The sequence below is a fragment of the Brassica napus genome, chromosome C3 (assembly GCF_020379485.1).
Source record: "Brassica napus cultivar Da-Ae chromosome C3, Da-Ae, whole genome shotgun sequence".
Classification (NCBI taxonomy): Eukaryota; Viridiplantae; Streptophyta; class Magnoliopsida; order Brassicales; family Brassicaceae; genus Brassica; species Brassica napus.
Window position 1 is genome coordinate 22,432,820 of NC_063446.1, and position 26,818 is coordinate 22,459,637.

The 26,818-nt window shown below is 35.1% G+C and overlaps 5 protein-coding genes and 1 long non-coding RNA gene across 8 annotated transcripts; 2 read left to right on the plus strand and 4 right to left on the minus strand.

Moving 5' to 3' along the window:
* Positions 1–39: 39 nt before the first annotated feature.
* On the minus strand, positions 40–625 carry LOC106384150. Its single transcript, XM_013824161.1, has 2 exons — positions 287–625; positions 40–210 (listed from the first exon to the last, which is right to left on the minus strand). The coding sequence occupies exons 1-2, from the start codon at positions 623–625 to the stop codon at positions 40–42; spliced, it is 510 nt and encodes a 169-aa protein (XP_013679615.1).
* Positions 626–8,104: 7,479 nt separating this feature from the next.
* LOC106452380 (protein IQ-DOMAIN 17-like) lies at positions 8,105–10,555 on the plus strand. The gene is made up of 5 exons (XM_013894477.3): positions 8,105–8,534; positions 8,630–8,932; positions 9,018–9,263; positions 9,341–9,460; positions 9,535–10,555. Exons 1-5 carry the CDS (start codon positions 8,394–8,396, stop codon positions 10,315–10,317), a joined length of 1,593 nt encoding a protein of 530 aa, XP_013749931.2. The 5' UTR covers positions 8,105–8,393; the 3' UTR covers positions 10,318–10,555.
* Positions 10,556–14,405: 3,850 nt separating this feature from the next.
* Positions 14,406–17,311, plus strand: LOC111212471 (heterogeneous nuclear ribonucleoprotein Q-like). Of its 2 annotated transcripts, none has more exons than XM_022714022.2 (9): positions 14,406–14,583; positions 15,070–15,502; positions 15,574–15,690; positions 15,771–15,911; positions 15,995–16,174; positions 16,240–16,441; positions 16,520–16,692; positions 16,790–16,875; positions 16,957–17,311. In XM_022714022.2, the coding sequence occupies exons 2-9, from the start codon at positions 15,092–15,094 to the stop codon at positions 17,099–17,101; spliced, it is 1,455 nt and encodes a 484-aa protein (XP_022569743.1). In that variant the 5' UTR covers positions 14,406–14,583; positions 15,070–15,091; the 3' UTR covers positions 17,102–17,311. The 2 variants fall into 2 exon arrangements, with proteins under 2 accessions (XP_022569743.1, XP_022569744.1); XM_022714023.2 differs by lacking the exon at positions 14,406–14,583 and adding an exon at positions 14,688–14,750.
* A 110-nt stretch (positions 17,312–17,421) lies between these two features.
* Positions 17,422–19,553, minus strand: LOC111212472 (probable protein S-acyltransferase 12). Its single transcript, XM_022714024.2, has 7 exons — positions 19,172–19,553; positions 18,903–19,101; positions 18,343–18,434; positions 18,137–18,263; positions 17,948–18,033; positions 17,797–17,862; positions 17,422–17,720 (listed from the first exon to the last, which is right to left on the minus strand). The coding sequence occupies exons 1-7, from the start codon at positions 19,358–19,360 to the stop codon at positions 17,604–17,606; spliced, it is 876 nt and encodes a 291-aa protein (XP_022569745.1). The 5' UTR covers positions 19,361–19,553; the 3' UTR covers positions 17,422–17,603.
* A 2,294-nt stretch (positions 19,554–21,847) lies between these two features.
* On the minus strand, positions 21,848–22,923 carry BNAC03G31650D. 2 transcript variants are annotated; one of them, XR_002662980.2, is made up of 3 exons: positions 22,768–22,923; positions 22,312–22,419; positions 21,848–22,239 (listed from the first exon to the last, which is right to left on the minus strand). It is a non-coding gene; the product is annotated as an uncharacterized BNAC03G31650D (long non-coding RNA). The 2 variants fall into 2 exon arrangements; XR_002662981.2 differs by having other exon boundaries at positions 22,312–22,410; positions 22,768–22,818.
* Positions 22,924–23,708: 785 nt separating this feature from the next.
* LOC106386673 (aluminum-activated malate transporter 10) lies at positions 23,709–26,577 on the minus strand. Its single transcript, XM_013826488.3, has 6 exons — positions 25,563–26,577; positions 25,315–25,452; positions 24,948–25,220; positions 24,749–24,867; positions 24,542–24,685; positions 23,709–24,447 (listed from the first exon to the last, which is right to left on the minus strand). The coding sequence occupies exons 1-6, from the start codon at positions 25,900–25,902 to the stop codon at positions 24,022–24,024; spliced, it is 1,440 nt and encodes a 479-aa protein (XP_013681942.1). The 5' UTR covers positions 25,903–26,577; the 3' UTR covers positions 23,709–24,021.
* Positions 26,578–26,818: the final 241 nt, after the last annotated feature.

A 26,818-nucleotide genomic window follows, 5' to 3' on the forward strand; every position in this document is an offset into this window, starting at 1 on the left:
TCCTCTAGAAGGTCAGTATCAACTAGTTGACTTTTTTTTTTATTCTAAAGTCTTCTCCCTATTGACTTGTCCCAAAGAACATTCCGGTAGCTTCTGCATCCGATGTCTGATATCAAACAGTAAATTCCCCAACTCGATACTTTGATCTTGAGCATTAATGATACGTGTGAGTTCCATGTTTATCACCTTCAAACCAGACATTACGCCATCCTTTAATCCACACCAGTTGTAAAGCAGATAAAAAAGACATAGCTTCAGCTTGTAAAATTGTTTGTGCACCTGTTACCTTAGCCGATCCTGACAGTATGTAATTGCCTTCATGATCTCTAACTATCCATCCAATTCCCGAATCCTCTCTGTCCCTGTGGAAGCTACTATCGAAATTACGTTTCACCCAACCTTGAAACGGCGGTTCCCAAGCAGAACTTCTAATGCTTCTGGAAATATTGAAATTATTTTCTCTGTAGTTAGTAAACCATTCATCACTAGCTTCAATTGCTCTCCTCGCTTCCTCTATTGGTTGAGTGTTTCTTTCAGAAAACATGAACTCATTCCTTGATTTCCACAATATCCAAAGAATCCAAAATGGCAACAAACACCAACGATCTTCCTTGAAATCCTCCATCAACTGAAACAGAATCAATAAATTATCTTCCAAAGTTAGTCAAAAAAAGAAAAGAAAATTTATCTTCCAAATTATCATTAAAATTTGAAATCGATGGATTATTAGCACAACGCCACACCCCTTCTGCATATGGACAGATAAACAATATATGACTAGCATAAAATCCGGGCCTTGAGCGGAATGAACATTATATATAATGTATTTTTTACGTTCTTTTTCATATTAAAAAATGATATATATATATATATTAAATAATTGAGAAATCAGTAACTATTACGTATATAGTTAAATTAGTGCGAGCACATAAATCAAAACAATCACTTTTGCTTATTTACAATCAGTGTTACATAAATTAAAACAATCAACTTTAACTATTTTATGTGGTATATAATTAAATTAAAATAATATTAATATAGATATATATTATATATTTAATATAAAAATATATTAATTGAGGCTTCCAATTCATATTGTTTTAAGATCATTTGTATATTTTTTATAACAAACATTTTAAATCATTGATAACATAATTTTAAATCATTGATAACATAATTTTAAATGTAGAAATTTTAATAGTTTTAACTATTTAAATCATTTTGAAAAAAATTAATGCAAAGTTCAAAATTAAAATATATGTTCCCAATACTTACTCAATGCAATTTTTAATTAAAAAAATTATGTATTTCTTATGTGGTATATAGTTTAACATAAATGTTATTAAATATATATTTTAATATGAATATCTTTTACGTGAGACTTCCTACTCTTATGGTTTTATAATCATTTTTATTATAATAAAAAATATTAAACTATTGATCACAAATTTTTTATGTGGAATTTTTAAGACTTTTAATAATTTATTTTTGTTTTTAAATTTCGAAATATAACATAAACGAAAAAAAAACTAAATTCTTATTATATGAGTAATGTGATTGTTTAATTTATTTTTAAAAATATAAAATTAAACAAAAATAATAAGGATACACAAGTTTTATCAAATCTCTATTGTTGAAAATCATTAGTTATCATACATATTTTAATCACATTTGGTAATTCCATAGATTTTATTTAAGGAAATAATTTAAATATATTAATTTATGGTTAGTTTAATAAAAAGTATAATATATGTCTAGATGAAGCAACATATTTCCCTAAAGACTTTGAGAAGCATTCACATATAATAGATAAAATGTTGTAATGTGTTCAAACAAAAAAGATAAAATGTTATAATGGTTTTCAAATAATATATAAGGGATTTATTGTTTCTTAACAACGTTGACAGATAGAATCAATTTTAATACCTCTAGAGCACAATCTGGTAGCTACTGCCGCTACTGCCAACGCCCCTTAAACCACTTTCCATAAAAAAATGTTGAAGTTTTGGAAGAATTTTAAGTTTCCATATCTTCCTCTTGAGTCTTGATGACCTGAGAACCTTCTGGTGGTAATATTTGATCATCTTCGTTATAGATATGAGTTAAGAGCCAATTTGTATAATGTTCCATGACTTCATAACTTCGTACTCCAATTTGAAAGACTTTGTATACTGTATGTAACATGGGCCTAGTAATTATTACGATTAAAGACTTTAGGGGTTGGTAGATTTTTGTAGCTATTCATGTCAATAATACAAGAGAGACTTTCCAGAACTAGAACGGTTGTGTTGTCTTCTTCTTAGGCTTGTGCATTCTGACCATCTTTGTGTTTCTTATTTATGAAAATCTATAATTTAAACATTTTAATTCAAAAATTATGACAGTACCATTCCAGGTTTCTTCCTGAGTACATCCATATATCAAAATATGTATTTCCTTTTTTGGAAGACAAAGCTTTTGGGTTTTCCAAAACCTTTTCGAAACAATTATCCTTGGATTTTATAGTACATTTGGAAGACGAAAAATAATAAAGTATTTAATTGTAAAGAGAGATCCCGATAGACACTTTTCAGTTGGCGACTCTAGAAGAGGAAAGCTGGAGGATTGCAAACCAGAAAGAAGTCGAAGAGGAAGTAGAATCGCAGGAAGAAGCGTAACCCTTAGAAGTGCCAATCCACCTTCCATCCCCCTTGGAGCACTGTGTCCCTATCTGCCATATTGATGCCTCGTGGGTCGGTCATGAACAACATAGTGGTCTCGGGTGGTACCTTTGGGATGATATGGTAATATGCATAGTGAAATGGGTTGTAGAAGAAGTTTGTCGGCCCTCCGCGCGGAGCTTGATGGGCTGTTGTGGGCTATGTCATGCCTAAGTGACCGAAATATATTTTCAGTGAAGTTTGAAACGGACTGTGCGGATCTTATCATGATGGTGGATGATCCCCTGGACTGGCCTGCCTTTAGATCAGAAATGCAGCATTTCCATGATCTTAGGGATCATTTTGACGTTATTTTTGTAATGTTTAATTCTAGATCCCAAAATGTTTGTGTGGATCACCTTGCAAAAGGATTTTTGCAATTCAGGCACATGGGAATATTTTCTTCCACGTAAGCAGGTCCAGCTCTGTGCATGTGCTGAAACCACATTTGCCCATGACCCATTACAATCTTTAAAAAAATTTAAGCCCAGATAGGGTCCAATTTTTTAAAAAAAAAATTTACTTAAGGAAAAGAATCTTTTTTCAAAAAAAAAAAAAAACCTTAATTTTTCTTCAGCTCATGGCCCAATTTACTATTGAGACGGGCTTGCATGTAAGTTACGACCTGCCGGTAAATGCAGTTTCCCAGGAACCCGTTACAACCGACTTAATATAACTTAATATATGGTGTTTGTTGGAAAAAAAATAAAAATTAAGGGCAGTATTTAGCCCTAGATCTCGTTAAAATAAAGGATGTAGCAACAATTAGTTTTCATATTCACCAAATTAACCGTGGAAAGAGAAGGTCCGGATCCGAATGAGGAACTGAAGCTCCGCTCAATGCTCTCTTACGTGAAATGTGGACATATATTGAGCATTTGAAGAACGTGAAGTTGTTCATGTGGTGATCTAGACTGAGAAGAAAGGATGGAACTAGAGATTTAGGTTTCATACTAGTATACTCTCCCGTGCATAGCACGGGCATTGTCGTATGTACACATATTTTTAAAATATAATATGTAAAACTTACAACAAAAAGAAATGTTATTTCAATAGACTTAGTGATAAACTTAAGAATAAAAATTTACCGTTTAGTTTATATTTTACGACACTTCAGTATAGACCCAAAATATAAAGGTAAAATAAATATGAGTATTAGATATGAATTTTAGGCTCTTGTAAAAAAAAATGTTGACTATATTTTTTGTAGAATAACTAACGTTATCTGTTGTAGTTTTTAGTTCTTCTCTGTATCCTTCTTCATTTCTGGTTGTATATTTAGTCTACAAAATTAGGTGATATTATATAAGAAAAATAAAAACCAATGTGTATGTTACTCTTTACTAAACTTTCGAGCAACATGACATAAATAATGATTTGAATATTAAAGAGTTTAGACTTATTTTACTATTTAGTCTCACTAACCTGGATTTTAACTTTCATCCGCCAACGTTGAAAAGACGTTTTCGAAGAGTATTGTTGTGCTGCCGTTTGGCCAGAGACCATGTCAACCCAGACATATAGAACTTTATTCTTGACAGTGTTGATACAATCGCTAGAAGTCATTCATCTGTCTTGTTAGAAATAAAAAACTCATAAAATTCTCATAGAAAGATTAAATGAAGTGATTGCATGTTGAGAAGAATCTATAGCAACATGACTCGTGAGTCAAGTCTTATAAAGAGAAAGGCCAACGGTTCAGAGATTTTGAGATCATGAAGTAGTGGGAGAGATAATATAGATTTTTATTTTGTCTAGTTTTTAGGATATAAGAAATAAGAAATAAGAAATAAGAAAGAGAAAAAGACAAAAATAGCACTAAATCAAGTTTATGTTTCCAAACTAGCACTCAAGGTCAAAAGTCACAAAAATAGCACTTAATGTTTTATCAAAAGTCACAAACTTAGGGTTTAGAGTTAAAGGGTGGGGTTTAGGATTTAGGGTTTAGGATTTAGGGTTTAGGATTTAGGGTTTAGAGTTTAGGGTTTAGGGTTTAGATTTTAGGGTTTAGGGTTTAGATTTTAGGGTTTAGAGTTTAGGGTTTAGGGTTTAGAGTTGAGAAATGAGGTTTTGGGGATAAGATTTCAAATTTTGAAAAATAAAAAAAATTAAAATTTTCAAAGGATAAACTTAAAAAGGTGCTATTTTGGTCATTTTAGTTTTTGAGTGCTATTTTTGTGATATAAACTTAGAAATGTGCTATTTTGGAGATTTGCCCAATAAGAAATAAAAAAATTGATCTCATCTTCAACATAACCATTTTTATAATGAGTTTATTAGTTACATTTGTTAATCATAGATGAATCTGCAGTTGTTACCAATTCCTTCTTGTACACAATTTTAAACGCATATCAAAAAGAGTAACATTGTAAGTAGAATTTTTTCGATGATGTTGCATACAAGCGACATGTAAGGGCATCTTCGTTTCTCCATCCGGATGAGCCATCTAAATGGAAATGAGAGTTTTATTCGTTTAGACACTAAAAGTGCAACTCATCCGGATGGATGGAAATTTAGGCTTAATTTTAAAGTCCATTCAGCTGATCCAATTTGGACAATTTGGATGGAGATGGTTCATTCAATATGGTATAATGTCTATTATGCCCCTGATGTAATACACAAATTACAAATATAAACATAATATCATTTTGTCACACATGAAAACTGACAAAACCACAAAAACGCATTTTTCCGCGAAAACCTAAAATCGAATTTTTCACGCCAAAACCCTAAAAATGCATTTCCGCACAAAATTGCAAAAACGTGTTTTCCCGCAAAAACATGTTTTCACGCCAAAACGCATTTTTCCACCAAAACACAAAACACGTTTTTCCGCCAAAACCACAAAACGTGTTTTCCCGCCGGAACGCCTTTTCCCGCCGGAACACCTTTTCCCGCCAAAACCGAAAATGTGTTTTCTCATCAAAATGCATTTCACGCCAAAACCAAAAACGTATTTTCATGCCAAAATCACAAAAACGTGTTTTCACGCCAAAACGCATTTTTCCGCCAAAACACGTTCCCGCCAAAACACAAAAACACGTTTTCCCGCCAAAACCACAAAACGTGTTTTCCCGCCGGAACGCCTTTTCCCGTCAAAACCAAAAATGCGCTTTCTCATCAAAATGCATTTCCCGCCAAAACTGATTCTCGTGAAAACCGCAAAACATATTTTCCCGCCAAAACGCATTTTCTGCGAAACCCAAAAAAACATATTTTCCCGCCAAAACGCATTTTCCGCGAAACCCGAAAAACATGTTTTCATGCCAAAACTACAAAAATGCGTTTTCACGCAAAAAACGGAAAAACACGTTTTCCCGCCAAAATCGTAAAACATGTTTTCTCGCCAAAATAAAAAAAAATTCGTTTTCCTACCAAAAAACCGAAAAATCTTGTTTTCCCGCCAAAACTGAAAAACGTGTTTTTCAGCCAAAACCGAAAATCTCGTTTTCCCGCCAAAACCGCAAAAACATGTTTTCCCACCAAAACCACATAACATGTTTTCTCACTAAAACCAAAAATTGTAGTTTTCCTGCCAAAACCGAAAAATCTTGTTTTTCCTCAAAAACCAAAAAACATGTTTTCCCGCCAAAACCGAAAATCTCGTTTTCCCGCCAAAACCGCAAAAACGCATTTTCCCACCAAAACCACATAACATGTTTTCTCGACAAAACCAAAAATTGTCGTTTTCGTGCCAAAACCAAAAAATCTTGTTTTCCCGCCAAAACCGAAAAACGTGTTTTCCCGCCAAAACCGAAAATCTCGTTTTCCCGCCAAAACCGCAAAAATGCGTTTTCCCACCAAAACCACATAACATGTTTTCTCGCTAAAACCAAAAATTGTTGTTTTCGTGCCAAAACTGAAAAATCTTGCTTTCCCGCCAAAACTGAAAAACGTGTTTTCTTGCCAAAACCGAAAATCTCGTTTTCCCGCCAAAACCGGAAAACACGTTTTTCCACCAAAACCACATAACATGTTTTCTCGCCAAAACCGAAAATTGTATTTTCACGCCAAAACCGAAAAATCTTGTTTTCCCGCCAAAACCCAAAAACGCGTTTTTCCGCTTAAACCGAAAAAATTTTGTTTTCCCGCCAAAACCACAAAATGTCTTTTCTCGCCAAAACCAAAAATTGTATTTTTCCGCCAAAATCGAAAAATCTTGTTTTTCCGTCAAAACCGAAAAATCTCGTTTTCCGTCAAAACCGAAAAAATCGTTTTCTGCAGTTTATTATTACTAGTCTTTTAGTTTGAAACTCTAAAGTTTTTTTTTTCAAATACATGCTTATCAATTTTTTTGTTTATTAGAAGTTATTATTGTAGTAAATTTTAACATATGATTAAATCAAGACAATGGTATTTTGATAATTTGTTTACTAAACTCATTTGGATGGAAATAAAAATAAAGAAACAAACATAAAATTTATTTAGATGATTCATTTAGATGAACCATCTGGATGGACAAATAAAAAGTCCTAAAAATCTAAATGGATCATTTAAATAGATCATACAAATGGATCATCTGGACCAAGGTGAAAGATGGTGAAACCAACAGCCCTCACTTAAAACCAACAGCCCTCACTTGCTTGATGCAACCGTGACAGAAGGAAGGGTCTTTCGTTTCTTTGCCGATCTTTGTCAATCTTCCATATCTTCTCTTTGTCAGTTCATTGTAAAGAAATGTAAACCAATAGAGAATTAGTAAGTTAAGGTTACGAAAAGTCAAGTAATACTGTAATAGTAATTTAAAAAAAAACAAGTAATAATCTCTTTTATATTCATAGTTGTTTTTATGTTTTGCCACCTATTAAAGTAAAGTAAAATTTGATTATAAATACATATTTTATTTTCTCCTTATGTCATTTGAACATTTTTTTTTTCTTTCTTACATAAAAAAATGTTATTTAAAACTTTCATGCAATTTGTATATATTTCAAATTTAACATTAATTACGGGATACATCGATCTTATAAACAAATTTAATCATGTTTACGTATTATTGATTAAATAAGTGTAACCGATACAAAAATACATTTTAATCATTTTTATTTGTATAAAAATATAAAAATGTCAAAAACACAATAAGTATCTTAATGATTAAAATTAGAATTTATTATTTGATAAAAGTACAATTTGTTATTGTTAACTAATAAAAACATGATAAAAATATTTTTTTTTCTTGGCTAGAAACTTTTATTTTAAAACTATTTTTAAAATGTCGACCAGATTAACTAAGTCTTAAAAACAAAAAACAAAAAAATCTGAGAACAGAAGGAGAATAGTACTAGTCTATTAGATAATTTTTTATCACTGAGCTAATTATTTGTTTTATTTTGCTATTGATAAAACTCTTAACAAATTTATGACAAATACAATCAGAGATGTACATGATGATGTGATATAATTAGTTTGGTGAAAAATATAAAAAGAATAGAAAAAAATAAATGAAGTGGAGAGTAATAAATGAAGAGAAAGAGTCATCGCTGTCATGGTCGCAGTTAAAGAGGTGGTCAGAGTCAGAACTCTTCCTTAAGCAACCTTCCAAATTTATTGATACATTTCTGTTTCCCAAGATCCACCCACCACTCTCCTCCTTCTCTCTTCATCTTCGCAAGATTCTAAACCACATCTCATCCTCTCATGTCCGAAAACAGCAAGATTCTTGCAATGTGTTGTTGACTTTGTTCTCCAATCTTCATGGGGAAGAAGAGCGGCTCTTCGTCTTCTTCCTGGCTCACCGCTGTTAAACGAGCTTTCCGATCTCCGACCAAGAAAGAACACAACAACAACAACAACATCAATGCTCACGGTAATGAAGCTGAGGAAGACGATGACAAGGTTCGTCTGAAATATTGAGTCTTGTTTCTTCACTGTCTCTCCAAATCTGGACGAGATTCTTACTTTTATTCAAATGCTCTGTTTTTTTTTTGCAGAAGAGAGAGAAGCGACGGTGGTTATTCAGAAAAACAACGAATCACGACTCTCCGGCAAAGACCACCGGCGCTGTAAAAGACGGGTCTGCTCCGAAACCTGTTGAAACGGCGGCGATCAACACAAATGCTTCATCCTCTGTTTCAGAACAGAGAAACGCCGCACCCCCACCGCCCACCACCGTCTCCGTCGTATCGGAACTTCCTCAGGCGACGGCGGAGCTACCAAATATACCAAGCCGGAGTTACTCTGCGAGAGAAATCCATGCAGCTATTATCATCCAAACTTGTTTCAGAGGTTATCTGGTGAGCAAGTTTTCTACTAATTACAATTAATTAATTAAATATCGTTAATTATATGTAATTAACGATTAAATGATATTTGGTTTAGGCACGAAGAGCGTTAAGAGCGTTGAAAGGATTAGTGAAGCTACAAGCACTAGTGAGAGGTCACAACGTTAGGAAACAAGCTAAGATGACATTACGATGTATGCAAGCTCTGGTCCGAGTCCAGTCTCGTGTCCTTGACCAACGGAAACGCTTGTCTCACGACGGTACTCGCAAGTCTGCCTTCAGTGACACTCACAGTGTTCTTGAATCTCGTTATCTTCAAGACATTTCAGACAGAAGATCAATGGTGAGATCTAATGCAAGTTTCAGACATCATTGCTTCCGACATGTTAGCTAATGATGTTTTTTTTGTTGTTGTTATAGCCAAGAGAAGGAAGTAGCATTGCTGAAGATTGGGAGGACCGACCACAAACGATTCAAGAAGTAAAAGCAATGTTGCAAGAAAGACGAGACAATAGTTTATCAAAAGCTTTCTCTCAACAGGTAGTTAAGTCTGGTCTAAACCGGTTTTACATTCGGTTTAGTGTCTAATTTTGCTTCTTCTTTTTGGTTTGAAGATTAGGAGAACGAGAGGTAGTCAATCTATAGGAGAAGAGGAAGAAGAGAGACCAAAATGGTTAGACCGGTGGATGTCATCTAAACCGTGGGATAAACGAGCTTCAACGGACCAAAGACCACCGGTTTACAAAACAGTTGAAATCGATACTTCTCAACCGTACTTAACCCGTGCTCATTCAAGAACCGGTGCTAGTCCTAGCCGTAGCCAACGTCCTGACACACCATCAAGAACCAGCCACCATTACAACCATCAACATAGTTTCTCATCAGCTACACCGTCTCCGGCTAAATCAAGACCGATACAAATCCGGTCCGCGAGTCCACGCATTCAAAGAGATGACCGGTCTGCTTACAGCTACACATCAAACACACCTAGCTTGAGGTCTAACTATAGCTTTACCGCAAGAAGTGGCTATAGCGTTTGCACCACCACTACATTGCCGAACTACATGGCCATCACTGAATCAGCAAAGGCTAGAATAAGGTCTCAGAGCGCGCCGAGGCAAAGACCTTTGACACCTGAGAAAGACCGTGGCGGATCAGCTAGGAAACGGCTTTCATATCCGGTTCCACCGCAGCCACCAATGGAGGTTGGAGGAGGGTATTGTGGTGATAGCAACAGTCAGAGTTTGAGGAGTCCAAGTCTGAAGAGTATCGGTGGTTCACAGTTGGGTGCATTGGAGCAACAGTCAAACTACTCTTCTTGCTATACCGAGTCTGTTGGTGGTGGTGGAGAGATCTCACCTGCTTCTACTAGTGATAGAAGATGGTTAAGGTTTTAAGGAAAATCTAACGGTCATAGTTTTTTCTTAAATAGTTTTTTTCGGATATATATAAATAATATTTCATTTTGACTAAGATAAGAACGATGACTTTTTTAGTGTGTGTTGATGACCTCTGATATTGGTGTGTACTTGTGTGATTTTGTGTGTGTTTTTAATTGAAGATTGGAAATGTAATCACCTTTTTTTTGTCGGCCTGGCAAATGTAATCTTGTTACTAATTTTGGTCTTCATGTAAGCAGTATTCTTTTTTTTTTTTTTGACAGCAAAGCAGTATTCTAAAGTTTTATTTTAAATGATTGCAATTAGATATCTATAACCCATAACTACTTTTCATTTACATGATGTTTTAAGTTATTGAACTTAAAAGCAATGTCTGGCCAGCTTACTATTTTCATTGTAATTTAATGCAAAAGTGTATATTAATTTATGAAAATGACCATAAGAAAAGCTGCAACTTTGCAACTTGGAAGAACATAGCCCATGTGACATGATTCCTACACTTATCAGTCTTGTCTTCGACGTTACACTTACAACACACAACTCCACATCCACCTAAGATAAATGCTTCTTAAATAAGAGAAAACAAAATAAATCAAGAGTCGATTTCTCTATGACACATTTTTATCTTTTTTGACATTATAACACACATTGTGCTGGAGGCACATTTTCGCGGTTTCTCAGACTGCTTTTGTACAAAAATATCCTTTGCCCAACCACATGAAATAAGATAGTGTAATTAATTTTCTTTTGTTTAGTTAAGCGATGGGAAGTCAGTTTGTAATCTAGTGAGGAAAAAAAAGTACGTATACGAAAAAGTGACAAATTGCAACCTAGATGGTGGGTATACAAGATAATCTGAGGGTTGTAGTATTTTTTTTTACCTCCATCATATTTAATTCATTATTATTTCATTTCCTAATATGTAAATAAATATATAATAACTGTATAAATGTCTAATTTTTTTTCCTTTTTATTTTAATATCCATATATATATATATATAGTTTTAATATTTTATTATATTTTTGAATTTTATTTTACTAGTTAATGGTTTCATGTGTACATAAAAAATGTGGATGTGAATTTTGTTGACTTATGGAATGTTTGATAAGAGAGTTGTGTATAAATTCATATTAGAGATTATCTTTATTTTATTTTATTTTGCTAACATTCGGAGATCATCTTTTATATCCCATCATATTATGTTCCTTATTATTTGTTTTCTAATATGTAAATTCAAATGTAATATATGTATAAAATGATTTTTATATATTTTTTGATATCCATATACTTTATATTTTAATATTTTATTAAATATTGCAAAGTATAAGTTATTGAATATGTCTTCGTGGACGTGGACATAAAACATATGGATAAAAACTTTATCGGTCGAACAAAACGTGGATGAGAAAGTTGTGTACACGTGAATGAGGTTTAGCAAATGTATATGAACTCTGGAAGCTGCCCAGTGTAGAAACATGAGTACTGGAAGATGCTCTCATCTCGTAAGTGTGCTTTCTCTGAAATGAAACAGTGTGCATTTCTGTTAACACCAAAAATTGTGGACAAATAAAATGTGGACATATATGTTGTGAACATAAAACTCAGCAAAGAAAGAAGAAGAAGATCCTAACCAAGATAAAAAGTTTTAGCATATTCAGCACATACTTGAACGCATCGATCATAAGCTTCAACTAACAAACTCAAACTCCCAGGACGAACCATATCTTGGGGTTTCGTCACATCAAGTTCAGGAGAAGTAGGTGTAAGCTGTGGACATGGACACAATTAATGTATATAAGAAAATGTGGACAAGGATTAATGTTGATTTGAGAAACGTGGTTTCACATTACCAAGTAGATTGTAGTCTTTAGGTCCTTCACTTGCGTATGATCGAGCTCCTGCAAGACATTGAAACAACTAAACTGTGAATAGAGCCACTAGTAACCAAACACAAAGGAGTATTGACACGACATACAAACAATCAATTAAAATGCCAAACAAGTAATACTAGATCAAAAATGCTAGCCTTGTTAACTAATGTTAATAGAAAAGATGTGGATATGGATGGATGGAGAAAAACATGAAAAATTCTTATATAAAAGTTATAATCTCCTAAAATTCTTTTTGTGGACAACTATTACCCGTGAAAATAACTGTATCCATATGCAAAGATGATATTAGGATACTCTTCTAAAACAGCAGCAGGACATGAATTCATCAGATTGAGTGATGTTTCATCATTAGGCTTTTCAAACTCATGAACTAAAGAAAATCTATAGTGATTAAATAGGTAAGAAGGCGGAAAGAAAGCATTCTCGACCAATAAGTATAAATAAACCATTCATCAAAATTGAGTTCCATGAACAATGGGAAACAATAAAGACAAGTATAAATAAATCATTCATAAAAAAATGTGTTCCATGAACAAACAATGGGAAACAATAAAGACTCGATGAATAATGAAACTACAACAAATACAAGTGGGGGCAAGCAATATTACTCCAAATCCATCAAGGGCGCAGTCTATTTCACCAGAATCTACAAAGTCAACAAGACACCATAAAGAACCTCATGAACGGAACCAAAACGATTACTAATTTAAAACTTAAAACTTTAAGAAACTACAAAGTCAACAAGACACGATGAACAACCTCGTGAACAAAACCATAACAATTACTAATTTGAAAACAATAGCTTTTACCAACTTCTCATATCTTTCCTTAATAAAATATACAGACCATCCCCATTGACATTCTGATACGAAGAAAGAAATTGATATTTGAACCTGTAAATATCAAAATTGAGCTCTTCGTCGCGTCCTCTCCACACCGGAGCTCGGACCTGCTCGCCGTCCCGTCGTCCTCTCCACAACGGAGCTCGGACCTGCTCGCCGTCGCATCGTCCTCTCCACACCGGAGCTCGGATCTGTTCGTCATCTCTCCCGTCCACAAAATCTAAAAGATTTGATTCAATTGGGAAATTACAACATAAATAATTACAACAAGTCAAAAAGAGTTAAGGAATTCGAAATACAAACCTCCAATGTCGATATGCGGTGAAGAAAGTTGACTATTGAGCTTCTCTTTCTCTTTCTTCTTCGACTTTGATTTCGCCATGGTTTTTTGAAGCTGAACAAGGTTTGAGGGTAGAAGATGAAAGGGGATCGTCAGAAATTACGAAAGTGATTTCAATTTTTGTCTCGAAATATGAGAGATAAAAGATGGATTTAATTTTACTTTTAATTGAGATGTGTGCCCACTCGGACAAATTGTTGTTTTAGTTAGGAAAAGTTAGATACGGAAGAAAGGATATCGAGGAAAAACAAAATTAAGGGTATAAGAGACAGTCGACACACCGAAAGTGTGTCTCCATCAACATGTGTCTGATTGTGTAAATAAAAAGTGGAAATGTGTCTTAAAGGGTAAAAAATTCATAAATCAAACACCATTTCAATTTGTATTAGGCCATGAATATGCCGATTTCCTAAACTGGTTTCTCCTGAAAATTAATGTGTGGATTTCATTTTTTTTTTTAAAACGGTCCCCAAAATTGCGAAATAAAGATCAATTTTGGAGCAGTTTTTGCACTGTTTACGGATCCCACCGACACATAACGGTCCGCGATTGGTTCACTTTTTTCTTTTTAGGACAAAACAAAAATCAAAAAAAAAAATAAAAAATTAAAGACCGCGTAAACAGGTTTACCGTTAATCATGCTCTTAGTATCATTACCAGCCGCCCTGGGGCAAGGCACATAAAAGGCTGGCACATGTATATTACTCAACATTATATGTGTATGATTTTAGACAAATAAATGAACATCATAAAGAGTTTTACAAGAGACCTTGTTGAATTAAAATAAATGAAGATCAGCCTGACCAAAAAATAAATAAATATCAATTGAATATGAGCCTGAGCAAAAAAACAGAGCATGTTGAATTAAGTAATTGAATCTCAGTCTGACATCAAGTGGGAGATGACAAACAGCACGCAGTTTCCATCTCCCCGGGAAAAACAGCAGGGCTGGCAAATCACGGAAGGTAATCTCAAATGGGCCTAATGGTGAATTAAAAAGCTACAGGCTCAATAAAACTAAATGGGCCTGAAAAGCGTTTTCTCAGGAAAGGGTCTCTTCCCCAGCGGGCGATAGAAGTAAATGCAGCCGACGAGCTCGGTAACAGTTATCGTCGGAGCAAAATCCCCAGAAATACACAAATTTCTCGAATTATCCGATTCGAAAACACAAAACACAAAGCGAGTCTGGTATGCCGAGAAAATTCTCCATTTCATCTTTTCATATACATATGTTTTGGTTGTTTCATAGATCTCTCTCATATTCTTCGATCTTGTTCCCTCCCTAAATAAAAACAAAGTTTCTGACCCTATTACAAAAAGTTCAGATTTTTCCTTAAATATTCTGAGCTAATCTGGTGAGTAATTTGCTTCTGGGTCTCGATTATATTTGGTTTCCGTTGATGGGTTTTCGTTTTCTGGGAAAATGTGTGAGTCACGATCTTGATTTTGATTGGGTGTTTCGGGTACAAAGTTTACTGCTTTGTAACATTTGGCCTTCTAAGGGAAACTTGGAATCAAAGTTTTTGATCTTTGTTGCATTCACTAAACACTTGTTTGATAACATCAATGGACTTATGTTCTGGTCTATCTCTTTTCCATCACCACTTAACATCAAACACTCTTGATCACCTGAGCTTCCTTAATAGTTTTTAAGTATGGTTATTGGATGACCAGATATCAATTGCAAGAAACCTCAATGTCAGACGCACCAGATGTTGATGACCGTGTGGATTACGAGGATGGTAGCTCCAGTGAGATGGAGGAGGAGGAACATGTAGAGGAGTATGAAGAGGAAGAAGACGATGATGACAATCAAGATGCCGAAGAGCTTGATGTGGATGGTTACGGTGGTAGAAAAGGTGGGGATAGGGAAGAAGGTCAGGAGGAGTTGGCTGAAGATGAAGACAACAATATTGATATTGATATTGAGACAGCAGAAGATGAAGAGAAGTCAGCGTCTCATATTGATGAAGAAGGAAAGGAAGAGTATTCCCGTCTTCTCTCACTTCCTCCTCATGGTTCTGAAGTTTTCATTGGCGGCCTCCCAAGAAATGTTGGAGAAGAAGACCTAAGGGATCTATGTGAACCGATGGGCGACATCTTTGAGGTTGGAAGAACAACAATCTTTGTGTCCTATTTAACATGAGCAGACTGGCTTTTAACTTTTCTTCTTATTAGGTGAGACTGATGAAAGATAGAGACTCTGGTGAGAGCAAAGGCTATGCCTTTGTAGGTTTCAAAACCAAAGACGTTGCACAAAAGGCCATTGAGAAGCTCCACAGTAAAGAGTTTAAGGCAAGCTCAACCGCTTCACTTAGTTTACACTATACTTATGACTACTTCTGTTTAACCTATTTCTATTTTTTTTTGTACAGGGAAAGACCTTAAGATGCTCCCTTTCTGAAACTAAGAATAGACTATTTATTGGTAACATCCCAAAAGGCTGGGATGAGGATGAGTTTAGGAAAGTCATAGAGGATGTTGGTCCTGGAGTGGAGAATATTGAGCTCATAAAAGTAAGGAGATTCGATCAATTTCACTTTCCATAGCGATGATCTTTACTTAATTCCCTTACTAATTATCTTCTTGGTGGCTGTAGGACCCAACAAATTCAACTCTTAACCGCGGTTTTGCATTTGTTCTATACTATAACAACCCATGTGCTGATTACTCAAGGCAGAAAATGATAGACTCTAGTTTTAAGCTTGAGGGTAACGCCCCAACTGTGACTTGGGCTGACCCAAAAAGCTCTCCTGAGACTTCAGCCGCTGCTGCTCAGGTAAACCTTTAAACAGAATGTTTAGTCTCTCTAGCACTTCTTTGACACTCACTCTTTGTGCTCAGGTGAAAGCTCTTTATGTGAAGAATATTCCAGAGAATACCTCAACAGAGCAACTTAAAGAGCTCTTTCAGAGACATGGAGAAGTGACTAAAGTCGTCACACCTCCTGGAAAAGGTGGAAAGCGTGATTTTGGGTTTGTCCACTATGCTGAAAGGTCTAGTGCTTTGAAGGCTGTCAACGACTCCCAGAGATATGAAATCAACGGTAAATTTTTTATTACTCATCCATAAGACAGCTATTGAGTAACATGAACCTTATCTCACAAAAATTGCAAAACTACAGGTCAAGAGTTAGAAGTAGTGCTTGCTAAACCCCAGGCTGAGAGGAAACATGAACCTTCTTCTTATGCTTATGGTGCTGCTGCAGCTACTCCTGCTCCATTTGCTCTTCCCACGTTTGGTGGTTTTGCTGCACCTCCTTATGGTGCTATGGGTATTGCCGGTAGTTTTGCTCAGGTATATTGTATGTTTCCTGTTTTGTTATCTTCTTAAGAAGTCATTATCAGCAATTTTTTTTGTGTAAACTTTGGTTTTAAATTTTGGAATTGAGCAGCCAATGATGTATGGGGGAGGAGCAATGCCAACAGGGATGCAAATGGTTCCAATGCTTCTTCCTGATGGCCGGGTTGGCTATGTTCTGTAAGTCATTATGTTCTTTTAACCATAATGGGTTCATCCTTCTCTTTGGACTAAACCGATATGGGTTTATATGTGATGCAGGCAACAGCCTGGTATGCAGATGGCACCACCGCCGCCGCGACCCAGAAGAGTTGACCGGAATAACGGCTCAAGCGGAAGGTCAGGGAGAGAAAGCAGCCATGATGATGATGGTAACCGAGGAGGCAGAAGGTACCGTCCCTACTAGCGCAGCCCAAAGCTACAGAACAAGAAGCAAGCAAGTAGACAGAAGTATTGGAATATGTTTCTTTTGAGAACTTTAAATAAAAAGAAGCTCTCTCTAAACGTGAAATCTAGACCTTATTGGTTTCATAAGGAGATTGATGAGAGGGGTTAAGAGTTGAATTATATGATATTATCTCTCTTAAATTATGAGACTTTTTCTCTCTCTTCTGAATAACACTCTTCTCAATCACACCCATCAGTTAAGGGGATAGAATCTGTTAAAAAAGTGAACCCAACCGAGTTTGGTGGAGATTGCACAATGCCATGAGCCCATGACCTTTGTTTGCTGGTACAAATTGTTCTCATTATAGATCAGTTGAAGAACTTTAACTTACAAATGAATCAAATCAATACTCATTATCACAACAATGTAATCAGAATACATTTTGGGAAAAAAGGGAGTTATCTACACAGGACTAGGGACAGCTGAGAAGTTTCCGACCATGTTTGATTGTAGTTTCAATTCAAGGATCGATGTCAGAACGAGTTGGAAACTCAAGGCCTTGAAGTGACGTTATGCTATGGAGATCATCTTTAGAGTACAATGGGAGGAGCCAAAACGCTTTCTTCTTCCCAAAAACCTTCACAAGAAAAGAGTTTTTTTTTATCAAGTTAACTAAAGATTCTAAGGAATGATGAAAACAAAAGGAAGATCACCTGCTCGAAGTTTTTCTTCTTTCCCAAGTCATACTTCCATCTAACATCTCCGTTTTTCTCATGAACCTGACAAACACAAGCGATGATTTTAGACAAGAGATCATATATTCAAGCTTTGTGTCCTTTCTAGAAGCCGACAGTATAGAGTTACCTCAACTGAAGTAGTATTGGTTGAGAGAAGAGAGAGATGCATGACTACGAAACAGAGAAGGCTGAGAACGAACGCTAAGTTAAGAACTGCATCAAGGGGATATAGAATCTGTAAGAAACAATAAAGACGGAAAATGAGAAAAAATAAACACTTTCTTATTAAACACTAGAAATGCCTTTACACACTCACCGAAAGCCAGAACGAGGGAGGCCAGTTTCCCAGGAGAAGATGAATGCTTCAGAGCTTGGCTGAAGAACTTGATGAAACTAGGAAGCAATACTACAACATCCAACATTGTCTCCAGAAAGGTATACAACTATAAAAACCATAAAGAACTCAGCAACATCGAATAGTAATCTACCAAACATTGAAAAGGTCTTTTTTCCTTTTTTTACCAGAAAGAGAAGGAAAAACTTGTAATTGCGCGCTCCAACACAGTTCACAATCCAAACACAGTGATGATCCATCTTCAGAACACATCTTTGACCTGCATAAGAACACACAAAGCTTTCTTTATATAAGACTACCACGCAAATCGGACCTTCATTTCTATAATGATCTTCTTTTTTTTTTTTAAATCAATCTATGCGCTTAAAAAATCGGTCTAGACGTTCGCCTAATCGATAATCCCATATAAAATGCCTAACTATCGCCTAGAGATTTCTTGAACGTTGAGCATAAGCAAATCAGATTTCTTATAACACGCAAACCCAGTAGAGCTTTCTTTATTTAAGACTATCACCCATACATTTAACATAAGCAGTGTTGTAACAATCAGTCTAGCGGCTACCTAGTCGGCAAATCGGACCTAAACGAAACAATTTTTTTAAAAACAAAGTCAGTATAGGCGCTAAAAAAATGGGTTCCCATTAATCGATAATCTCATATAAATGCCTAACTACCCCCTAGAGATTTTTTTGAAAATTGAACATAAGCAAATCAGATTGGGCCTTACAGACAGAACAGTGATGGCAACGAGGCGGCTTAACATTCCGACATTTCGGACAGTAACCTAAAGAACCAAAAGCTCGTTGGTCTGTGGAAGTACCAGCTTCCAAACTCTCACCACCCCCAAGCTCTCTTCTGAAGTGCTCAGGAACGGAACCTGGATCCGTAAAGACCACAGTGAAGTAGCTCCACAACAACATCATCAGCTGCAAAGTACCAAAGTTAAACACTTTATAGCAATCCAATGATCTTAAAGGTTAAGACTTTGACATTTACCAGGAAATGGAAGAGAGAGATGATTAGGCATGCGAGGGCTGTGAGAGCTCCATGGCTGCTTTCGATTAAGATCGGCCACCATGTGTTAACCACGACGGCGTAGTAAGAAACGGCGACGACGGCGAAGACGAGAAGGATCATGAAGTAGCCGAGGACTTTCAGACCGGAGCAGAACCGGAAAAGGTTCATTTCCAGCCGGATCAGTGGGATGATTGGGCCGGGTCTTCGGGTCCGAGCCGGGAACAACCGTCGTAAGATATTCGAAGCCACGGTTAGGAGATTTTATGAGGGATCAGGAGATTGCTTGGTTCGTAGGACAACTGTTGATTCTGTCGCCGTCCATGTAAGGTTAACTGTCTGAACCGATTTCGGGTAACCTGCTTTGTAAGTCAGAAGGTTTCATTATATGTAACTTGTTTTAAAACAACCATTAAAAGCCCTGCGACTTTTTTCCGAACCGAGCCGAACCAAAATTTTCGGTTCGGTTTCGGTTTTGGATTCGGTTTAGTTCGATACGATTTTGAAAAGTACTTCGGTTTTCAGCTCGGTTCGGTTTTTGATTTTCAAAAAAAAAAAATCGAAAAAACCCGAAAATAACCGAAAATAACTGAAAAACCGAACCAAATTTAACCGAAAACCAAACATATCCGAACTTAACCGAATAACCAAATTTAACCGAAAATAGCCGATTTTTTTTGGAAAATTAGACCAAAATTAACTGAAAACCAAAAAAATTGGTTATTTTCGGACATAATTTTGAAAACTTAAATTAATCGATAACCGAACCGAACCGAACCGAACCGAAATTCAATTCGGTTAATTTTGCAATAGGTTTTAAAAATTTTGGTTAACCAAAAACTGACGGTTCGGTTCGGTTTTGAAAAACCGAAGTCGCAGGGTTAATTAAACTACTCATGAGGTGGTGTTAAAAAAAAGGTTTAAATTTGGGAAATTGGACTGTATAGCTACAAAAAAAATATCATAATTAACTATCTTTAAATTTTTAATGGGCCGATGCTTGGCTGCAATATGTTTTTTAACATGGAGAATTTTTTTTTTGGTAAAAAAAAAAAAATCCAAGATTTGATATAGGTTTAAATTTGGGGAATTGGGCTTGTATAGCCACAAAAAATATCATAATTAAGTATCTAACAAAAAAAAAAGTTCCTCTATTATTTTTAAAATATATACTATATTACCCTTCTTAGTTACCGGTTAATGAAAAAAAATACATTTTTCCTCTTCTTCTTTGATTATCAACTACCACCACTCTTCTTCCATCATCACCGCCTTACCCTCCGTCACCGTTATGATACGGTATCACCAACTTTACATTGTGCTTTGTATTTATTGTGTCTTTAATCACCACCTCTTTTTCTATCATCATCATTTCTTTTAGTTATTAACCAGATCTGTAATTTTCGATTTTATCGTTTTGCCATTAGATCTTTCAGAACAACCACAATCTTCTTGATACCAGTCTCCATTTCTTCTGCCGTAACCACCACCACTCGCATATACTGTAAGTTGTCGATTGTACAATTCTACTTGAACAATATGTACTATGTTATTTCGTTGTTACTATTTTATTTGGATCTGCATATTTTGATACTTGGTTTATATTTTTTTTTAGGGTCTAGTGATTAGTGTTTTAGATTTAGTTTGTTGTAGGTCTGGGTTGATGTTGGGGTAAGCACTACCTCACTCTCTGCAATCATAAATATTTAAAAATTTAAATAATGTGTACCATGTTATTTCGTTTGTTACTATTCTATTTTGATACTACTTAATATTATGTACTATGCTATTTCGTTTGTTACTATTCTATTTTGATACTAATGTACTATGTGCATAAATATTTGGGTTAGGGTTTATATTTTCTTCTAGGGTTTAGTGATTAGTGTTTTTTGGTTTTGTTTTTGAAAGATTTGGGTTAAAGTTGAGTTTAATTTTATTAATTTTGGATATGTATAGTATATTAATATATTTAAATTATTTTATAATTTCATTAACATAAATTATGCCATTTAGCATGGTATATTCTATTTATATACTATCACCATAATCAACATGGATGCTATAACCACCACTATTCCAATAACATTTTTATTTATTTTTTATTTAAATGACATATGCTTTTTGGATGTTATTACCGGCAACTGGCTTAAAGAAAGGAGAGAACTGAAAGAAAAAAAACAAAATGCTATGAAATCTAATAATGTCAAATCATATGCTATATTTTTAATTTTGTATCGAAAATTGGCTATCTAACCAATAAGCCCTAATTTATTTAATATTTATTTGTGATAAAAATCTGTTTGTAAGATCCTTTGATTATAAATATAAAATTTAGAGATTAAAAATGGATTAATTTCAACAATTTTAGTTTATTTATAATTATTTTGCTGAGATACATGTCAACGTACCCAAAAACTTCAGAATATATAGATATAAAACATTTAGAATCAACCCAATCCGATACCCAAACTTTATAGATAATATGGCTTCAAAACTAAAAATCGACCGAAGTAAAGAACCAAATCTGCAGGACTGGTATCAATGTTAATTTATTTATAGGATACTACCCTTTTTTTTAAAAACAATTTGGATGAAACCAATACCAGCAAAAAGAATCAACAAGTAGAAAAAGTTCCAAACTGGATAACCCAAAAAATATACCAAAAGAAATATAGCTGCCAAGTCTTGTTGGCTTGGTTTCAATATTATCGTCAAAATCAACAAACATTACAAAAAGCAATGCATCTCGAGAAAGCTTTGGACTGAACAATGTGTATCCAACCAATCATCCCCACAAATTATTACTACAAACCAGCTAGAGAAATTAGCCGATCCTCAAATCAAAAGAAAATGGCAATATAGAGAGTAAATATCGAAATGAATCAAATCCATAACGAATGACAGTTATTCAGGGCGTGACTTGACGATGAAGTTCTGGCGACTGATAGGGTTCATTACAACGGGAGGACCAGCGGTTCTAGGCCATGCTTGGAGCCTCTCTTCAGTCGCAACCCCCCATGCCTTGTTAGTTATAGTTCCCGGTGTACTCCCTGAGTTTTAAAACAAAAACAAATATATCATTAAGCTTTTGATTTTTGGTTATGTCGGAATACAAAACTTGCCTCCGAAGATCTTATCATCAGAAATGACTTTGTCACAGATGTAGGCTACAACAGCAGATCCCGCAAGGGCACCCACTATGTACGTGGCTCGTGACATGACTTCTCAACCTGAAAGTCAACAAGACAGAGAGACCAAAACTAATCAATCAATCATATGGAACAGACAAAATGACTCTTAACTATGACATGAATCAAACTCTGTGACGATTCTAACGAATCACTAAACAATGGTGATTCTGAACATGTAACCGATAGAGTCCGATCGATTAATAATCAATACTACTAACAACGGAGCATAGGCGGCAGATCTATTGTTCAATATCGAGGTTACAAGTAATAGATCTCAAGAAAAAAAAGGAGCCCAGACGAATAAACAGCAACAAATCCATCAGATGGATATTTGAGAGAATCAGTTTTAATCATACAAGAAACGTCGATTCGAGAAGAGGGATTTACCTGAATCGATTCACAGACGACGAAGCGAGAGTAGGACAAGGAGAGGCGCCGGAGAATAATCGTTCCCAACTGTTTAGAGAGGAGGAAAAAGACAAATAGCGATTTACGTAAACTCGTACACTTGAAAAAAACGACCCGTAATGGCCCACATTTGGATTTTAATATTTAAATTTATATTTGGGCCTTGTAAAACTAGTAGGCCCATATAAACATTCTTCAAACAATAAAGCTTTTGACACGGATTCTATTAAACCATAGACCAATGTTTTAGTTATGGTCTTATTTTCCCTTATTGATCAGATTTCTTGTTTGAAATGGTGGCACTGTAAGTAAGCCTAGGCATTCGGGGTCCCAATCAGGTTTCAGTTTTGTCTAATCAGATTTCGTTTTTTTTTTATTTATCAAAATCAGCTCCATTCGGGTTATATGAAAGTTCGGTTCGGAACCGGTACAAGTTCTATCGGATTCGGGTCGGGGTTAGTAAATCTTCAAAGAACCAGTACAACCCCGTTGTAATTTCGGGTTCAGGTCCCAATCGGTTCTTCAGTTTGAAAGTACTTGATTTGTATCTACTTTGTAACCAAAACATAAAAAAAAAACGGTTCTTCTGTTTTCAAATACCTGATAATACCTATTTTGTAACCAAAACATAAATAAAATTGATTCAAAAAAAAAAAAAAATGAACATCAAACGTGATCATTCAAAATCAAACGAAATGTAAACATGTTTATTGATAGAAAAAAAAACCAAATAAATGAAAGTATAAAACAAAAACCAAGTTCTCATTAGAAACATTATTATTATATGAAAACAAAATTAAAATCTAAAAATTCAAGCTTGAACCGACACTTTCATGTAATAGATAACTATTTTAGATGTTCAATAATATCTTAGTGTATTTTGGATACATATTAAGAATTGAAATCATGTTTAGTACAAGTTCGGATTCATTTTTAACGGATATGAGATATGGTCCGGTTCGGATTTTTGGTTTCGGTTTATTTGTCCAGTCCTAGCCGTAAAGAGTCTCTAGATTTAATTGTGGATTCCACCATTATCAAGATTTAGTTCCTTTTTCTTGGTCTATATCGAGATTTAGTTATATATAACTTGTTTTTTGCCCTTAAAAGTTATAAACCATATGCCGAAGAAAGCTTCGGTTACGGAACAAAGGAAACTCATATACTATCAAGCTTAATATATACTGTACATGAAAACTCCGGTTTTTTTGTGAAACACATGAAAACTCCGGTTTAGGAACTTTGTGGTGGTTGTCTAGCATTGTTGTCTCCCATTTTCTTTTTCGAATCTTGTTTGAAATCTGCAAGATTTGCTAGTTCATCCACTGCGTCGACCGTTGTCTGAATCCTAGCTGCGTTTTCGATCAACAACGAAACCAAAGTGGCAACAGGAAGTACTTCATGTAGGCTCATCGACATGGTTCTGTCTTCTTTGTTGTTTGGAACTTCTTGTTCTGGTTTGTTGGTTTTAACTGGAACAGTCTTTAAGGTTTCTTGAAGCTCTTGTACTGCTGAGTTCATATCAAACACCAAGAAATCCATCTTCGAAGATATTCTCGTGTTGTTCATCATATCAGCTAATTCTCTCAAGATTTTTGAAGAAGCTGAGCTCAGTTTCACACAAGCTTCTCCGAAGTGTTTCTTGACCTGGTCTGGTACCTGTTGAAAGCGGAAGACATACAAGTGTTAGTTTCACAACAACCACTAATAGTCGAATCTCCAAAATTATAAAAACATATGAAAGTGTTATAACCTCTGTTTCATAGTTCATGCAGCTACTAAGATTCTCAAGGCAATAAGCACATCTCCTCATAGCAGCCCCTATCTTTACATATTGTTGCCATGGATGCCTGAAGTTAAAGCTTCCATGTGCAGGTTCCCATCTAGCTAGATTCGCCTGAGAGATTAAAAATATAAGAGGCTGCAAAACAAAAAAATGCAAATAAACTTTTCATGTTACCATAGATTCCTCTGTTCCCTTAGAGTTTAGTACACATTTGAATCCTTGCAACTTCATGTTAGTTTCTTCATCTTCATTCTCAGAGACGTCTTTCTTCTTGAAGTACTCTTCTACACAGCCTGCATTTGTAATGATAGTCAAATGGGAAAGCTAATGAGGGAACCTTGCGTGACAAGTTTTTATTTTCTCATACCCTTACCGTCTAATGAGTCAGCAAGTTTTGAAAAATTACGTTGAACAAGGCGATGAAGCTGAGATCCTGCCCATATGGGGCAAAAGAAGACAGTGATGATAATGCAAATAGATGTTCCAATAGCAATAGTTGAAATTCTTTGCTGAGCCATATCAACCAGCTTATCTACTCGGTAACCACCTACTGAGACAAGGCTAAATGTGAGGATAAAGATTATAGCTCCATAGTCGAATCTGGCTTTGAATGAAGGCACAAATCGCGAGTAAGTAGCTGCGAAAGCTGCCACGAATTAAACCAACAAAAGAAAGATAATAAAGATTGAGGTACTTGCAAGTGAAGAAAGACATATCCTTTTTAGGGTTTGGACAATTACCAAAGAGAAAAACAGAGCATCCAATCACAAAAATCTCAGCTTTTCCTGATTGAATTGCAACCCAGTGAACAAAAATGCCTAGTGATCCAGCTAATATAGTTGCCACCACTCTGTTCACACATTTTGAGAATGTTGCTCCTGTTGAACATAGAGGAGAATCATACACATATAAGTCAAATATAATTGCACTCATTAAGTAAGAAGAAGAAAGTTGAAAACATTTGATTTAGGGTTTGGTTTATTCATACCGACATTGGACTCAAAGACGACTACAACAGTCATGATAGCCCACATAGCATTTCCTCCAACTCCATCATACAAAGGTCTCATGTAATAGAAGATTGAGACTAATGAAAGTGCAAGTCCTACTTTCAGACAGTGAACCACTTTTGCCGGATCATCTGCCCCAATCCTCCAAGTCTTCTTCATAAACTTTGCGATTCTCTCCACAATCACCTTCATTACTAAACCATTTAGCCAAAGAAAGATTCTTTCACTAAGTCCTGATTTAGGAACCAATCTCTCTGTTGTCCCATTGTCAACACTTATCGTCCACTCTAGCTTCCCTGCTTCTTCTTTTGTTGCCATATTTACCTGAGAACCAGAAAATCTTAAACTCTAAACCTAAAAATAAGATCGAATAATTTTTTCCGTCAGGAAATGTTTTTGTTTTGTTTGCTGAGAAATGCAATATGGGGTGTTACATATATAGAAATTATAGGGGGCGGTTATAGGTGTTAGTATATCTCAAAGTTCTCTAAATTATTTTTAAGTGGTGAACTAATATATATATTATTTGTTACTCTACTACTATATATTATACTCTCCCACTTGGAAATGCGAAAAATATGGAATGACCTAACTTTAATGTTATATGATTAGTTCATATTTTGTGCTACAAAGCTGTCATCGCACAAGTACGTACTGATGTTGATACCTTCGTACATCCATTTCACTGCAACGTGAGTTCACCTTTGTTTCTAGATTATATATAAATTTAAAGTAGAAAAATAAATGTCACAAGTTATAAGAAGTTTCAATTCACATATATTACCTGCAAATCTAGAAAACACTCGAAGATTTTACGTATTATCAACCCTAATTTCTACTATTTGGATTTATCATAGTCCCATCTCCCATGCATACACGTTATAAACTTATAAGTATTAAATAAAATCAATTAAAACCAACCAAATGAAATTACTTACATGCACTAGCTAGCCAGTAGCCACTATAGATCTCCTTGGTGATATCAAAAATATAAAACAAATGGAGTCTATTAAGAGGTATAAAAAAATTTGTGTGCGTGTGCATTGCATGCGTACTTGCATTTAACATGATTTCGTATTTAGTAAAAACACATGAAAAGTGTATGGTCGTAAGCAAATAAAGACCCTCGCATATTCGTTTTGCTTGATTGATTTATTTATTTCATGCAATTAACTTCAAATAGAATTCTTAACATTTTACCAAAAAACTCTCAAATTCAATAATATGCACTATC

Excerpts from the sequence above, each read along its gene's own strand:
- LOC106384150 (XM_013824161.1), bottom strand. The coding sequence starts at position 625 with ATGGAGGATTTCAAGGAAGATCGTTGGTGTTTGTTGCCATTTTGGATT. Across the intron at positions 211-286 it reads TACTGTCAGGATCGGCTAAG|GATGGCGTAATGTCTGGTTT; the intron begins GTAACAGGTGCA and ends TGTGGATTAAAG.
- LOC106452380 (XM_013894477.3), top strand. The coding sequence starts at position 8,394 with ATGGGGAAGAAGAGCGGCTCTTCGTCTTCTTCCTGGCTCACCGCTGTT. Across the intron at positions 8,535-8,629 it reads CTGAGGAAGACGATGACAAG|AAGAGAGAGAAGCGACGGTG; the intron begins GTTCGTCTGAAA and ends TTTTTTTTGCAG. Across the intron at positions 9,264-9,340 it reads TTTCAGACAGAAGATCAATG|CCAAGAGAAGGAAGTAGCAT; the intron begins GTGAGATCTAAT and ends TTGTTGTTATAG.
- LOC111212471 (XM_022714022.2), top strand. The coding sequence starts at position 15,092 with ATGTCAGACGCACCAGATGTTGATGACCGTGTGGATTACGAGGATGGT. Across the intron at positions 16,175-16,239 it reads CTTCAGCCGCTGCTGCTCAG|GTGAAAGCTCTTTATGTGAA; the intron begins GTAAACCTTTAA and ends CTTTGTGCTCAG. Across the intron at positions 16,876-16,956 it reads GGCCGGGTTGGCTATGTTCT|GCAACAGCCTGGTATGCAGA; the intron begins GTAAGTCATTAT and ends TATGTGATGCAG.
- LOC111212472 (XM_022714024.2), bottom strand. The coding sequence starts at position 19,360 with ATGAACCTTTTCCGGTTCTGCTCCGGTCTGAAAGTCCTCGGCTACTTC. Across the intron at positions 18,264-18,342 it reads AGTTTTTCCTTCTCTTTCTG|TTGTATACCTTTCTGGAGAC; the intron begins GTAAAAAAAGGA and ends TGGTTTTTATAG. Across the intron at positions 17,863-17,947 it reads CCAATACTACTTCAGTTGAG|GTTCATGAGAAAAACGGAGA; the intron begins GTAACTCTATAC and ends TGTGTTTGTCAG.
- LOC106386673 (XM_013826488.3), bottom strand. The coding sequence starts at position 25,902 with ATGGCAACAAAAGAAGAAGCAGGGAAGCTAGAGTGGACGATAAGTGTT. Across the intron at positions 25,221-25,314 it reads ATGCTCTGTTTTTCTCTTTG|CTTTCGCAGCTACTTACTCG; the intron begins GTAATTGTCCAA and ends AATTCGTGGCAG. Across the intron at positions 24,868-24,947 it reads ACTTGCTGACTCATTAGACG|GCTGTGTAGAAGAGTACTTC; the intron begins GTAAGGGTATGA and ends TTACAAATGCAG.